The following is a 14,875-nucleotide window of genomic DNA, read 5'->3' as shown; positions in this document are numbered from 1 at the left end:
GATTTGGCCATATGTTTAGGGTCATTGTCTTGCTGCAAGACCCAGTGACGACCCATCTTCAGCTTTTGGGCAGAGGGCAACAGATTTTGATTTAAAATATCCTGGTATTTCAAAGCATTCATGATACCATGCACCCTAACAAGGTTCCCAGGGCCTTTGGAAGCGAAACGGCCCCACAGCATCACTGACCCACCCCCATACTTCACAGTGGGTATGAGGTGCTTTTCAGCATGCACATCTTTCGTGGCACGCCAGACCCACTTAGAGTGTTGCCAAAAAGCTCAATCTTGGTCTCACACAAAAAATACACACGGTCCCAGGCTTCAACTGGGACCATGTGCTTTGGTCAGATGACTAACATGGTGTACCTAATAAAGTGGCCGGTGAGTGTATATATCTATATGTATATATTAGGGCTGTCAAAATTATCACGTTAACGGGCGTTAATTAATTTTTTAATTAATCCCGTTAAAATATTTGACGCAATTAACACAGATGACCCGCTCAGACACATTTAAATGGCGGTACAGTGAAACGCTCACTTGTTAATTGTGTTTTATGGAGTTCCCTCTGCTGGCGCTTGGATGCGACTGATTTTATAGGCTTCAGCACTCATGAGCATTGTGTAACTAATTATTGACATCAACAATGGTGGGCTACTAGTTTATTTTTTGATCGAAAATTTTATAAATTTTAGTAAAACGAAAACATTAAGAGGGGTTTTAATATAAAATTTTTATAACTTGTACTAACATTTTTCTTTTAAGAACTACAAGTCTTTCTAGCCATGGATCGCTTTAACAGGATGTTAATGCCATCTTGTTGATTTATTGTTATAATAAACAAATACAGTCCTTATGTACCGTATGTTGGCTGTATATATCCATCTTGTGTCTTATCTTTCCATTCCAACAATAATTTACAGAAAAATATGGCATATTTTATAGATGTTTTGAATTGCGATTAATTGCGATTAATTACGATTAATTTATTTTTAGTAAAACGAAAACATTAAGAGGGGTTTTAATATAAAATTTTTATAACTTGTACTAACATTTTTCTTTTAAGAACTACAAGTCTTTCTAGCCATGGATCGCTTTAACAGAATGTTAATGCCATCTTGTTGATTTATTGTTATAATAAACAAATACAGTCCTTATGTACCGTATGTTGGATGCATATATCCATCTTGTGTCTTATCTTTCCATTCCAACAATAATTTACAGAAAAATATGGCATATTTTATAAATGTTTTGAATTGCGATTAATTGCGATTAATTACGATTAATTAATTTTTAAGCTGTAATTAACTCGATTAAAAATTTTAATCGTTTGACAGCCCTAGTATATATATATATATATATATATATATATATATATATATAGATAGATAGATATATATATATACATATATGTAATATACACACCGTAATTTTCGGACTATAAGGCGCACCTGACTATAAGCCGCCACCCACCAAACGACAGCGGCATTTGTTTATAGATAAACCACACTGGATTTTAAGCCGCAGCTGCCCTCACTGTGGTTTCCCTGGGTGGTTGTGACGTGAATGATCATCTAAAGTACAACAGGAAGCCCTCTGCACGTCACAGAGGTGCTCTGACAAAACAAGCGTGCGCTTATGTAATTCAGATTGTTTCCTCCTGAGAATTTATACCACATCGTCAATTACATCATCACCTTGTTCCTGCTACTTTATTGTGCAAAGTATTTTAGGCTTATCCTCATTTTCTCTTTTTTTTTTCTGGAAAGGGATTAGAGAAGCAGGGCGGTTCTGAACACATACCGTGCTCCAATCTCTCCTAAGTGGAAAACACTTTTCAAAACAGGGCTCAAGACTTGATCTTTATGTGCTTCTAGTTTCATAAAAACTTGTTAGAAATAATTAAAATATTTTCAGTTCTGGCCAGATAACTCGGTAAGTCGATAGACATTTTGCTTCGAGGAGTGATTTAATTATTTAATTTTATTTGGAGCTATTTAGTGATTTTATTATATATTTAGCAAACTGTAATTATAATAATAAAATAATTTGTTGTTTTTTTCTAGATGACCTAATCTCAATTTATAAATCTATTTATTAATTTCTTCCATGACTTTATTTTGTTTGTTTTGTTTTTTTAGTTCATGCCTTCATGTTTGAAATTGGTGGCACTTCAAGTGTTATTTTAATGGGATATTTAAAATGTATACTTACCTTAATTTTTGAAATATAGACAATTACTTTTTTCTCCTGCTTTGAACTTTGTGATTTACAGCCAAGTGTGTTTTTTTTCATGATTTTTTGCAGGCTAATGAGCTGCATGTCTTATGGTGTAACTATCCCATAATACAATGTTAAGTATCCGCGGTTTAAAGTTCAGTGTGGCATGTACTTGTATACGAACAAATTAATAGTTTTCTTTTTAAATTTGGTGCGTGAGCCATATAGCCTGGTGCGCCTTATAATCCGAAAAGTACAGTATGTATATCATATAGTGCTGCAACGATTAATCGATTAAGTCGAGTAATTTGGTTAGAAAAAAGCTTCAAATTAAATTTTGCTGCTTCGAGTATTCGTTTAATTAGAATGGTGTTGTAATGGTTTGTTTTGAGAGTGTTTACATTTAGTTTTATTGATTTGGGTGCATATACTGCCCTTTAGTGGCAACAGTGAACATGGCTGAATCAAGCTGCTCCTTGTTAAGACCAACATAAGGTAAGTTTTTCTTAGAGCTAATATGTTTTTTTAATGCATTCATGATTTAGTTTATAGGTATATTTAGCCGTTTTTTGTGGGAATATGTGTTTGAATGATTTAAGAACATCGTAAAAAAAGAAGAAGAACAAGAAAAACAACAAAAAACATTTCATCCAATTTAAGCTAGCGTCCTTTTGCTATGCAAGTTAGCTAATTGTTCTCTTGTTGTACTTAGATCCTCATTTATTTATTTATTTATTTATTTTTATCCCATTTGTGGCTAAACTTGGGTATTTATTTATTTTTTATTTTTTTGATAAAAGTGCAATTCCGAATAGTTTAAAGAAACACTCTTTTGTATTCACATTAATGCTCTTTTGAAAGTAAAATCTTGAAATGTTCCAAATCCGATTACTCAATTATTCAAACTAACTAGTTGATAGATTAATGGACTACTACTAAAATAATTGATTGCTGCAACCCTAATATCTTAAAAATAAATAAATAAATACAACTTTTGATTTTAAGTTTGATTCCCCCCCACCAGGTTGTTCATTACTCTTCTGTCATCTTGTCGCAATGATACCAGCAGGCTGAGCAAGCATTTGAGAGCAACCGCAATGGGCCGCAAGTTGGATTTGTCGGGCCTGAGCGACAACGAGGCCGAGCATGTGCTACAGGTGGTGCAGCGTGACATGAGGCTGCGCAAGAAGGAGGAAGAACGACTCAGGTAAGGGCACAGAATTCACCTCAAACTTTGAGACAAAGTACCACCAAAAAAAGTTCAGTAATTGGCTCTTCAAAGACCACTATAATTACTAACAATAAAATGTAGAAGTACAGTAAACGCAAGTGTTCATAAAAAATTATACAGATGTTATTCTTCTAAAGCTAAATATTGCATGAAAAATGTAATTTTTGAATAATAGTTTCATAATTTATATACAGTGATTCCTCGCTACTTTGCGCTTTAAACTTCGCGCCCTCAGTCCATCGCGAATTTTTTAAAGTAAAAAAAAAAACAACAACAAAAAACAATATTTTATTTAAAAATTTTAAGATATATGCATAAACACGTAAAAATCACTATTTATAATCTATTTCATAATCATTACATTTGCAGTGCTTAAAATCCATTTATTAAAATATACATATTTATATAAAGGTTTTTAGTTTGTTTGTCTTTGTTTTTTTTTTAATTATAATTTGGGGGGGTGTTAGGTTAGGTTCATATTGCTGGTCTTAATGCACAATTCCGATTTTTTTGTCATATGTTTTTTCGGCGTAGTTTGCCCCAACTCGAGCATGTAAGCACTACTGAAAGATTGCTTATTTGGCACACAGAAAGAAAACCGAGCATTGTCAGGCTTATCCTTTTCTTCATCTTATTTTTTTTTATGACTGTGGTCAAGCCCGGCTCCTGCGTAAAACCAACCTAGACGCTAACGCTAATGCACAGCTATATCGCTTCCGTCTAGCATGCCGCTCTCGCTCTTTGCTGATATAATTGCCGCATGAATTCCGATTTGGGAGACTTGACAGTTCAGACCACCGCCACATTTTTCTGAATGTGGCGCAGTTTGGATTTAAACCACATACGCAAGTTACCCAGATATGATTTGAAATGGTCCACTTCTATGCGACTTGTCCCCTTCGGACCGTGAAGTTAATGCCTAACTCGAGTCAGGAAGAACACGAAAAAAATGAATTCATGCATTAAGACTTGCAGTCTGAAGCCATATGAACCATATATATACTCCAATGCTGTTAAATCTGAATAAATACATTCAACACACCTAAAAAAAAAAAAAAAAAAAAAAAAAAAAAAAGTAATGTAAATAAGCTCCGCCTCTACTTTGTAGATTTTCAATTTTTGCGATGGGGTTTGTGGTCCCCATTAACCGTGAAAAACGAGGGATCATTGTATTAAAAAATAAAGTATAGATACTTATGCAGAATTTGATAAAAAATTAGCCGAGGCTAAAGACAGAAGTCAAAAAATTGATATGTTTAAAAAAGGAAGGGAAAGGAAGGCAATACACAAACATAATATTTGACATGAAAAACATTTTTCATTTGTAAGGAAGCAATCAAAACCGAAGAAAATCTAATTTCATGAAAATAGAGGTCAATACCCAAATTAAAGTGTCAAAACAAGTCATTCTTAAATAGTAAATGCAAATAATGTTGAACTTGAAAGTTAAATACAACTGAACAATACTTAGACAGCTACTTATTTGTATACCACTAGAGGGAACCTGAGTACCCTCAGGGCTACTTGTACAATACTTTGAATCACTCTACAAAACAATAAGTGAATATAAATAAATATATCTGTAAAAGAATATGAAGAATAGATTCACATAATCACAAATAAATTAAAAAAGTTAAAATAAAGTAAAAATTATTACAATTTTTTGTTGTTGTTTGGTCACTGCATGATACACGTGTCGATTTACATAACCTCTCCCTATCGTTTCCCTGCTGCGTGGTGTGTATTAAAGAGCAAGAGGCTTATGATTCCAATCCTAATTGTCGTTTAGCCGTTATTAGCCTTTCATCGTTTACATTCCAGGCCTGCAAAGATTAGGCCCGGCGCTGCAAACAGTAGACAGGAAGCCATGGCCCTTTCCTGTTTTTATTCCTCATCTGACAGCAAATCATACATCTCCATCCCTTTACTCCAGTGCCCTCTGACGACCATACGACACAATGCGGCTTCAAGCTCCTTCTTGGACTGAAGCGCCATTTGCCAGCCTCATGTATACCCACTTGCCCCACTTGCAAAGTTGCTCAATGGCGCATGATCTATTAGCGCTTAGCTTGCCTGGCTCACACGCACCAAAAAAAATCAACTTTGATGGGTTTGCTTTCCAAATCCTCCCTGTGCTCTCTCCTCCCCTCGCCAGTGAATTGAAGCAGGCGCTGGACGAGGAGGGCAATCGCTGCATGCTGCTGTCACGCCAACACCACTTCAACCAGCGCTGCTGCATCCGATGCTGCGCGCCCTTCAGCTTCCTGCTCAACCCCAAGCGACGGTGTCGCGACTGCCTTTACAACGTGTGCAAGGCCTGCAGGCTCTTCAGCAAGGCCGACAAAGCCTGGCTCTGCTGCGCCTGCCAGAAGAGCAGGTGAGCAATAACGTGTGTGCATGCATGTGTGTGACCTCTGTGCATATTAATACTCTGTTTGACTTCTGATGCAGCGATAGATTTATGAGCTTTTTAAACCAAGCCAAGATGAACAGCATGATTTTTTGACATTTGCGAGTCATTTTGTAACTCAAACAATGTCATAAGGTCACTGTATCTCAAAGGGATCGAGTTCTTAAAAGACAAACGTCATTATGAGATAAAATAATTTTATATTGAAACCCCTCTTGAAGGTTTCGTTTTCATACAGTGGGGCAAATAAGTATTTAGTCAACCACTAATTGTGCAAGTTCTCCCACTTGAAAATAATAGAGAGGCCTGTAATTGTCAACATGGGTAAACCTCAACCATGAGAAACAGAATGTGGAGAGAAAAAAAAAAACAGAAAATCACAATGTTTGATTTTTAAATAATTTATTTGCAAATCATGGTGGAAAATAAGTATTTGGTCTATACCAAAAGTTCATCTCAGTACTTTGTTATGTACCCTTTGTTGGCAATAACGGAGGCCAAACGTTTTCTGTAACTCTTCACAAGCTTTTCACACACTGTTGCTGGTATTTTGGCCCATTCCTCCATGCATATCTCCTCTAGAGCAGTGATGTTTTAGGGCTGTCGTAGGGCAACACGGACTTTCAATTCCATCCTCACCCCGTGGCGTCAAAATGATAACAAGAACGGGGATCAAAAATCCCAGAACCACACGGGGGCACCTGGTGAATGACCTACAGAGAGCTGGGACCACAGGAACAAAGGCTACTATCAGTAACACAATACGGGGCCTGGGACTCAAATCCTGCACTGCCAGACGTGTCCTCCTGCTGAAGAAAGTACACGTCCAGGCCCGTCTGCGGTTTGCTAGAGAGCATATGGATGATCCAGAAGAGGACTGGGAGAATGTGGAATGGTCAGATGAAACCAAAAAAGAACTTTTTGGTAGAAACACAGGTTCTCTTGTTTGGAAGAAAAAGAATACTGAATTGCACCATACCCACTGTGAAGCATGGGGGTGGAAACATCATGCTTTGGGGCTATTTTTCTGCAAAGAGACCAGGACGACTGATCTGTGTGAAGGACGGAATGAATGGGGCCATGTATCGAGAGATTTTGAGTGAAAATCTCCTTCCATCAGCAAGGGCATTGAAGATGAAACATGGATGGGTCTTTCAGTATGGCAATGATCCCAAACACACAGCCAGGGCAACAAAGGAGTGGCTTCGTAAGAAGCATTTCAAGGTCCTGGAGTGGCCTAGCCAGTCTCCAGGTCTCAACCCCATAGAAAATCTGCGGAGGGAGTTGAAAGTCTGTGTTGCCCAACGACAGCCCCAAAACATCACTGGTCTAGAGGAGATCTGCATGGAGGAATGGGCCAAAATACCAGCACCAGTGTGTGAAAAGCTTGTGAAGAGTTACAGAAAATGTTTGGCCTCTGTTATTGCCAACAAAGGGTACATAACAAAGTATTGAGATAAACCTTTGGTATCGACCAAATACTTAGTTTCCACCATGATTTGCAAATAAATTATTTAAAAATCAAACAATGTGATTTTCTGTTTTTTTTCCACATTCTATCTCTCATGGTTGAGGTTTACCCATGTTGACAATTACAGGCCTCTCTAATATTTTCAAGTGGGAGAACTTGCACAATTATGGGTTGACTAAATGCTTATTTGCCCCACTGTACATAGTTTTACATTCTTGTTGACGTTGCGGGGCGGCGACGACACATGGTTACGCTGCCGGGCTTCCAAAGTATGGCTCTACCAACATAAACATGTCATCTGTTTAACCCTTTCAATTAGAACCCGAGAGGAACATTAATGAGCATGACAGCACTGTCGATATTTCACAAAACGAGCAGCAAAAGCAAAATGAACAGGAAAGACGGGATGACGTGAGACTAGGAAAAAAAACGTTCTGCCAAAATGCAGCGGCGAAACATCCTACAAGAGGCGAATTTGACACCCATAGTACCACCGTGAACTTTCAGCTTCTTTTGTTTAGATGCATACAGACAGAACATACTAAAGATGCCTTAAGAAAATACTTGAACCTAGTAATATCAAATAAGGGCGGTTTACATATGCTACGTGCCTAATGTGGTCAACAGATCAACAATCTGCTTTAAAGCGACCACAAGAAAACATAATGCTTAAAAGTATGAGAGGGAAACACATGCAAAAAGTATTTTGAGGCAATGAAAAGTTAATAAAAGGCTCAATAAAAACACAAATAGTAAGTACTTGCCGCTTTTAACCAATGTGCGAATGTGTTGGACGTCTCGCCGCGTAGAAGGAATTGCAGCCAGCCGGTGCGTCATCACCCCGAGCGTCCATTGCGCGATTAAAACATGGCGCCCTCCGTAGATCAAAACATGTACTAAATATTATAGATTTTTTAAAATAACTTGGGCTGTCAAACGATTAAAATTTTTAATCGAGTTAATCACAGCTTAAAAATTAATTAACCGTAGTTAACCGCAATTTAAACCATCTCTAACATATGCCATATTTTTCTGTAAATTATTGTTGGAATGGAAAGATAAGACACAAGACGGATAAATACATTCAACATACTGTACGTAAGTACTGTATTTATTTATTATAACAATAAATCCACAAGATGGCATTAACATTATTAATATTCTTTCTGATAAAGGGATCCACAGATAGAAAGACTTGTAGTTCTTAAAAAGACTTGTATTTCTTAAAAGATATATGTGAGTACAAGTTATAGTAATTTTGTATTAAAACCTCTTAATTTTTTCGTTTTAATAAAATTTGTAAAATTTTCAATCAAAAAATAAACTAATAGCTCGCCATTGTTGATGTCACTGAGCGGGACGTCACATGGGCTCCCTGCCGTTCTTCCACAGTATCTTAAACTACGTAAGGTAGTCATTGAAATACACCACAAGGTGTCAATGGCGAGTTTTAAATTAATTAGAGATCTAGCCAACAAGTGCGTTTTGCCCCTCAACTGACGCCGTAGTTTCTGGGTTCATTGTACCTTACGTTTATTTGAGTGTTGACTTCACAACATACGAGACCTATAATAGTTTGTATATTGTCACTAAATATTGCCATCTAGTGTATCTGTTGAGCTAAACGAAATGTTTGAATAGAGTTTGTCCAACGTCTGAGTAAGTTTTATGTTTATTTTGCATAGCTATTTTGATTGGGAATGCCAGTTCTATTTGCATTGAGCGCTTTTCTTTTTGTGAACATAAACATTATTTTTTGGGGGGAGATTGGAATATTATTTTTCCTGTGCTTTCGCTAAATCATACTTAACTGTTCCGCCCAAATGCATTATGGGAAATTGGGCAACTATGACTGTCAGTGGTGGCTGCAAATGGTATATGTTCTGCATTATGTTCGATGAAGCGTGTTAAGAAAAACATCCTCTCCTGTCATTCTTCCCCATGTCACTCGCCAAAATAGTTATGTTTGTAGTGAAAGAGTTGCCAAAGCTTATGCCGATAAACGGAACGGTCCATTGAACGCCTGTGTCCACTCACATTTCTCTGCCTCTTAGCTCTAATGTGCAAAAAAACAGTGTCATTGTAATCTGATTGAGCCAATGTATGAGCAGGTCATTCCGCACATGCATTAAATGCCAAATATTTTAACGTGATTAATTTAAAAAAAATAATTACCGCCCGTTAACGCGATAAATTTGACAGCACTAAAAATAACATATTTTAGTAAAAGAAAGCAATTGTGGCTTCTTAAGTCTTAAAGTCCAAGGTTCCCTTTCAGGCATCGCTGCAGTGTTAATATAATTATTCCAAAATTAAGCATTATTATGTTTGCATCAGTGTTGTTTTCATCAACAACGGCAATAACGGAAATATTTTGTCGACAATTTTTTTTTTTTTCTTTATGACGATGACCTGGCGAGGAAGAGCTAAAAATGTGGCTTGGGAGACCAGAACATAACGAGATGAATGCCAGTTTTTGTCTGACAAGATGAAAATGTGACAGTTTCTGTCCTATGTTCACAATGCATGACATAGCAGTGTTTGGATCATGTCACTAATGTGAGATGTGCTGCGCCACTCCCTCACTCTTAGTGTTGCTAACAGTCCCGTCCAGTGACGTGCGGTGAGGTTCATGGTTGGTGAGGCACTGACTCCTTTAGTGTTAGATTTCCAAATATATAAACCAAAAAGGGTAGCTTATTCAATTGGCTACTGGTTATTTCATATCTCATCAGCATTCTTCACAAAACACGCACACACGGTACATATTATCGATACGTAAAAGTAAGAAAATAACATGCATTTGCTCTACACCCTCAATGTGTTGGCCGTCGCAATTCTATAATTCATGCAACATAAATGAGAGTAAAGAGTGGTGTACAAAACCACAGAATTCAATTCTGACCTTTAGTGAAATATTCAGTTGTTTTTAAAACTTGTAATTCTGATACTTTAATCAATTTATTACAGATTGCTAAACAAAAAGTGGTCTCAACATTCGTAGGGATGATATAACAGCATAACCTGCATGTAGGTACACTTTTTGCTGGGGACGGGACATTAATAAGACCAAACAGATTGGATGGAGGGGGCAAAGGGCCACATTTCTCATGTATATGAACCTAATTAATTAAAAGGCAAAATGATCAATGCAAAATAAATACTTATCTACTGATAATAACTTTTACATGCATTGGTTCAGATGATACACTGTCCGATTCAAACCTTTGTTTTCAAAAAATACTTAAGAAACATTTTGAAAACTTCCTGAATAAATGTCTGGTTTTTATTAGCAAACATAAACATAATGAAAATAATTCACTTAATAATGGTAGGGTCAATTCTATCCTTACAACATATGGAACTATTGAAAGATCTAAATTCTCTGTGTAACTGAACATTATATCATGCAAAAAAGGTAAGGTTGCTTAAACGTTGGTGGGGACAATTTTAGCATCCTGAAAAGTTGGTAGTGTTATGTCCCTACCGTCCCTATGCAAACCTACGCCCTTTTTGTAAAAGTCCTCCTTATTTTCCTTTACATTAAAAAAAATCTCTCCGCCTCAATGGAGGGGATTGCTTCAATTAGATCGTTCTGTGTTCTATTTGACAAGACAGAAAACACAGTGATGTGTCCAAATGTCTAGCTAACCTTTCATCTTTCTCAGCAAAACCATGTAATCGTTCTACATATATGCGACGTTTAGAAGAGTTTACACGCTCATCGTTACCACGAAATGTTAACTCCTGTTTAGCTAGGATGCAGGCTGCATTAATGAGGTCTTTCAAACTCTTTCGGATTTCCCTTACCGTAGCGTTATGGGTGCTACCGTTGAGCTTCCGCTGTTCGTCAAAGCCAAATCGATCCTTGAGCTTCCAAAAGTTTTTAAAGCAATCAGGCTTTGAATGTGAGTGGTCGAGCTCTCATGTTTGCTGAGGCTTCGTGGTAGTTTTTTAATGTCACAATATCTCGTGTTAGTCCAGACATTGGCACAAGTTGAGAAGAAAAGGCAGGGAAAGCAGCAAAGCCGATTTTTCGAAGGACAGCCACATAGCCAGTCTTTTCGGGTGTACCAGTCCGTTTGAAAAGCGCGAGATATCTTCTGTCCCGTAGTTTGAAGCAAACCTTTTAGCTCCAGTGTTGAGTTAATCGCGTCCACTTTTGACGGAAAGTCCCGTTTCACGTACGCCCCCTTTCAGTGCGGCAGAGTACTATCTGCCGCAACCTGCGCTTTTTCAATGCGGTTTTATTTCCCATCAGCAAAACTAAATATGTCGCTAACAAAAATTAAATTTTAAGGGTTAAAGACATTAGCCAGACTGTGGAAAATCAGGTCAAATAAACGTATCTGGAAACATTATAATGGCGACATGCAGATGTACGGCAACCAGCACGCTCCAATTCCATATATCAACCCAGTTTGTTATGGATTGCGCAATCAGAGGTGAGGCTTTACTTGTTGCTGCCGCACCTCTCGTTTCATTTCTTTATTTGAACAGGAAATAGGCAAATTCAGCGATTTTGACTATAAAAAATGTTTGAAATGAGTCATACATAAAGAGCAATGGACAAATATTAATATAAATTTGATGCTATAATTATTTTTTTGTCATGATGACAGGTGAGGCAGAGCCTCACCTGCCTCCCCTGACCGCACGTCACTGGTCCCGTCCCGGATTGGGCGGGACAACCTAGAATTTAGGAGGTTCTGACTGGTACCTCCGTATGTACCAATCAGAACTTCCTAAATTCCATGATTTCCCATGCAATCCGGGACTGTTGGCAACCCTACTCACTCTCCTCACTGGAGTTTAGGTTGTGTTTTTCAAATTATTCCTCATTCCATCTTGCTTGTTTGGAAACATATGGTAAGATTTGTTTTCCTATCTTGGCAAGAGAGAATATGCAATGTAGCTTTAGCCTTTAAAAGTCTGTGCTGAGTGATCATCACACACTAAATGTAACTTGTCACATTAGCATAGCATTTGCGTTAGCATTAGCATCAACTTTGGCGTGGCAAGCATCCACTTAAACGCTCGAATTGTTGTTGTTTTTTTTAAAAAAATTCGTGGCTTCTATGTGGGTTTAATTGAAAAATATGCACTGCTTTTCCTGCTGAGTGTGTATTATCATCATGAAGTTGGCGTTGTCCTTGTAGATGCTACAAGATGTGCTCGTCTGTCTATGTTCATTCAAATCTGTTGGAAGCATCTATTTAGTTTTGGACTAAAATGTTTTAATTTTACAGACGAAAACATTTTGAATAACTTTCAATTAAAACTTGACGAAGACTAACACATTGGGAAATGTATTTTTGTCCAAAAGATTAAGACTAAGACAAAAATTAAAAGGGCTGGCAAAAACAACACTGGTTTCTATTGAATGTCAGGTATAGCTAATGAATTTGCCCAGTTGACTTGAAGTTTCTGTAGTCAACATATTGCTTCATCGTTCAGGTTGTTAAAGAAACAATCGCTGGATTGGTTCTACACACACGTAAAAGGACGATTCAAGCGCTTCGGCAGCGCCAAAGTGTTGAAGACCATCTACAGGAGACATCTGGCCAATCACAGTCCAGTTTCGGAGCTCACAGGTACAGGGTTCTCAGCTAGGAGACACACTTTAAGACACTAACTACAGTTGCTACACCTCTGTAATTCGAGGGCGGATCACAATGAAATTTGGTAGGTCTTTTCAAGGCATGTTTACTCATTGATCCTCAGAGCCCTATTTCTGATTTTATTTTTGTCTCAGGACTCATTAGAGTAATCCCTCGCTACTTTATACTTTAAACTTCGTGCCCTCAATCCATCGCAGATTTTTTTCCAATTCAAAAAAATATATATACAGATGAGCTGTCCCGAGCCGATTACATCGTCTGTGGGCCTTGAGAAATGCCACATGGTTTTTTAAATGTCCGCACCCTGAGAGATAAATAGTCTGAAATATCAACAATTTTTAAAAATTATACTAAATTATAATTACACTAAAATAAAATAAAAAACATGTCTTATATGTATCTCTTTCCAATGATAAATCTGAATAATTACATTGAACAATTTTTATTTATTTATTTTTGGGGGGTGGGACTACTTCGCGGTTTTTCACTTGTCGCGGGTTCCGGTCCCCATTAACCGCGAAAAATGAGGGATCACTGTATTTACATTTATTAATTGAGGACTTGTTACAATCTGTAGGTTCCGAGTTAGACAGTAGAGGGAGCCAGCGCTTCCAGTTGATTTGAACTTGTTTTTTTCTAGTACTGTACTTCAATACGTGTATCGTTACATTTAGAATTGAAAAACAGCAGAAATGTATGTTTATTTCAAGAGTATTACAAGAAACAAATAGCATCAATTTGATGGAATGGTAGGACTACATAGAGTATAAAGCCTATTTCATGCAGCTTTTTGGAAGCTTCCTCCCTCCCCAAACGTGATTGGGAGTGACCCGGTGTTTTGCTGTGACCCTGGGACTGGTAATACCACACATGAGGCCGAGCGCTAATGCACTTACATAACCACAATCGGCCGCATTGTTGCATGAATATTAACATGACGTGGTCAGAGCTCAAAGCACAGTTGGAAGGGGAGACTGTCTCTAAGAGGACTCTCTCCCTCTTGATCCCCCCTCAGAGGCTTTAGCTAACAACAATTATTACAACTATTTTAGCATGAAAAAGTACAAAGGGTGTGTGAAAAGTTTTAAGCATTGTGTATACATTGATGTGTGGGCAAGCCTATGACTTTTTTTGGGAAAGTTCAACAATTAGTAAGTATTCCTACTAGGTTTGTTCCGATCATGTTTTTTTGCTCCTGATCCGATCCCGATCGTTTTAGTTTGAGTATCTGCCGATCCCGATATTCCCCGATCCGATTGCTTTTGTTTTGCTCCCGATTCAATTCCAAAAATGAATAAAACTCGGACGAATATATACATTCAACATACAGTACATAAGTACTGTATTTGTTTATTATGACAATAAATCCTCGAGATGGCATTTACATTATTAACATTCTTTCTGTGAGAGGGATCCACGGATAGAAAGACTTGTAATTCTTAAAGGATAAATGTGACTTTGTATACTGTGACTAAATATTGCCATCTAGTGTATTTGTTGAGCTTTCAGAAAATGATACTGTAGCCATTTAACTGTTCTGCCCAAAATGCATGATGGGAAGTGCAACCATGACCGTGCGTAGTGGTACCAATTGATATATCTTCTCTGCGTTGGGAAGTAACATAGGGTGTTAAGAAAAAGATCAACTACTACCTTTCTTCCCCACATTGCTTCCCATGATATTTTTAATTGTTGAGAGAGGGATTTTAAGTCTTTAGCCAATTAAATAAAGGCTCCAAAGACAGCCAAAATTCACTCTACTTATTTTACGCTGCCTTTTAGCTCTATATATAGGTAAAACGGCGCCATTATAGATTGAAAGCGACAATGCGTGAGTGGGTCGTGCAGCGCATGCGTTAATTGCGTTAAATATTTTAACATGATTAATTTTTTAAAAATTAATTACCGCCGTTAACGCGA

The 14,875-nt window shown here is 37.4% G+C and overlaps 1 protein-coding gene across 6 annotated transcripts in view; it reads left to right on the top strand.

Annotated features, from left to right (window-relative positions):
• The first annotated feature begins 1,841 nt into the window (after positions 1-1,841).
• myripa (myosin VIIA and Rab interacting protein a) overlaps positions 1,842-14,875 on the top strand; it is a 41,736-nt gene continuing 28,702 nt past the window's right edge. For 2 of the 6 annotated variants that reach the window (XM_057857782.1, XM_057857779.1), the window contains exons 1-2: positions 5,246-5,830; positions 12,792-12,928. In XM_057857782.1, coding sequence (XP_057713765.1) covers positions 5,412-5,830; positions 12,792-12,928 — 556 coding nt within the window. In that variant the 5' untranslated portion in view covers positions 5,246-5,411. Of the gene's footprint in view, positions 1,938-2,663; positions 2,718-3,288; positions 3,430-5,244; positions 5,831-12,791; positions 12,929-13,661; positions 13,814-14,875 lie in introns of those variants that run through there. The other 4 variants (XM_057857781.1, XM_057857780.1, XM_057857778.1 and 1 more) reach the window with 4 other exon arrangements.

This window comes from Corythoichthys intestinalis, chromosome 14 (genome assembly GCF_030265065.1).
Source record: "Corythoichthys intestinalis isolate RoL2023-P3 chromosome 14, ASM3026506v1, whole genome shotgun sequence".
NCBI lineage: Eukaryota > Metazoa > Chordata > Actinopteri > Syngnathiformes > Syngnathidae > Corythoichthys > Corythoichthys intestinalis.
Note: the sequence above shows the minus strand (reverse complement) of the source record. Positions and strands in the feature narration are given on the sequence as shown.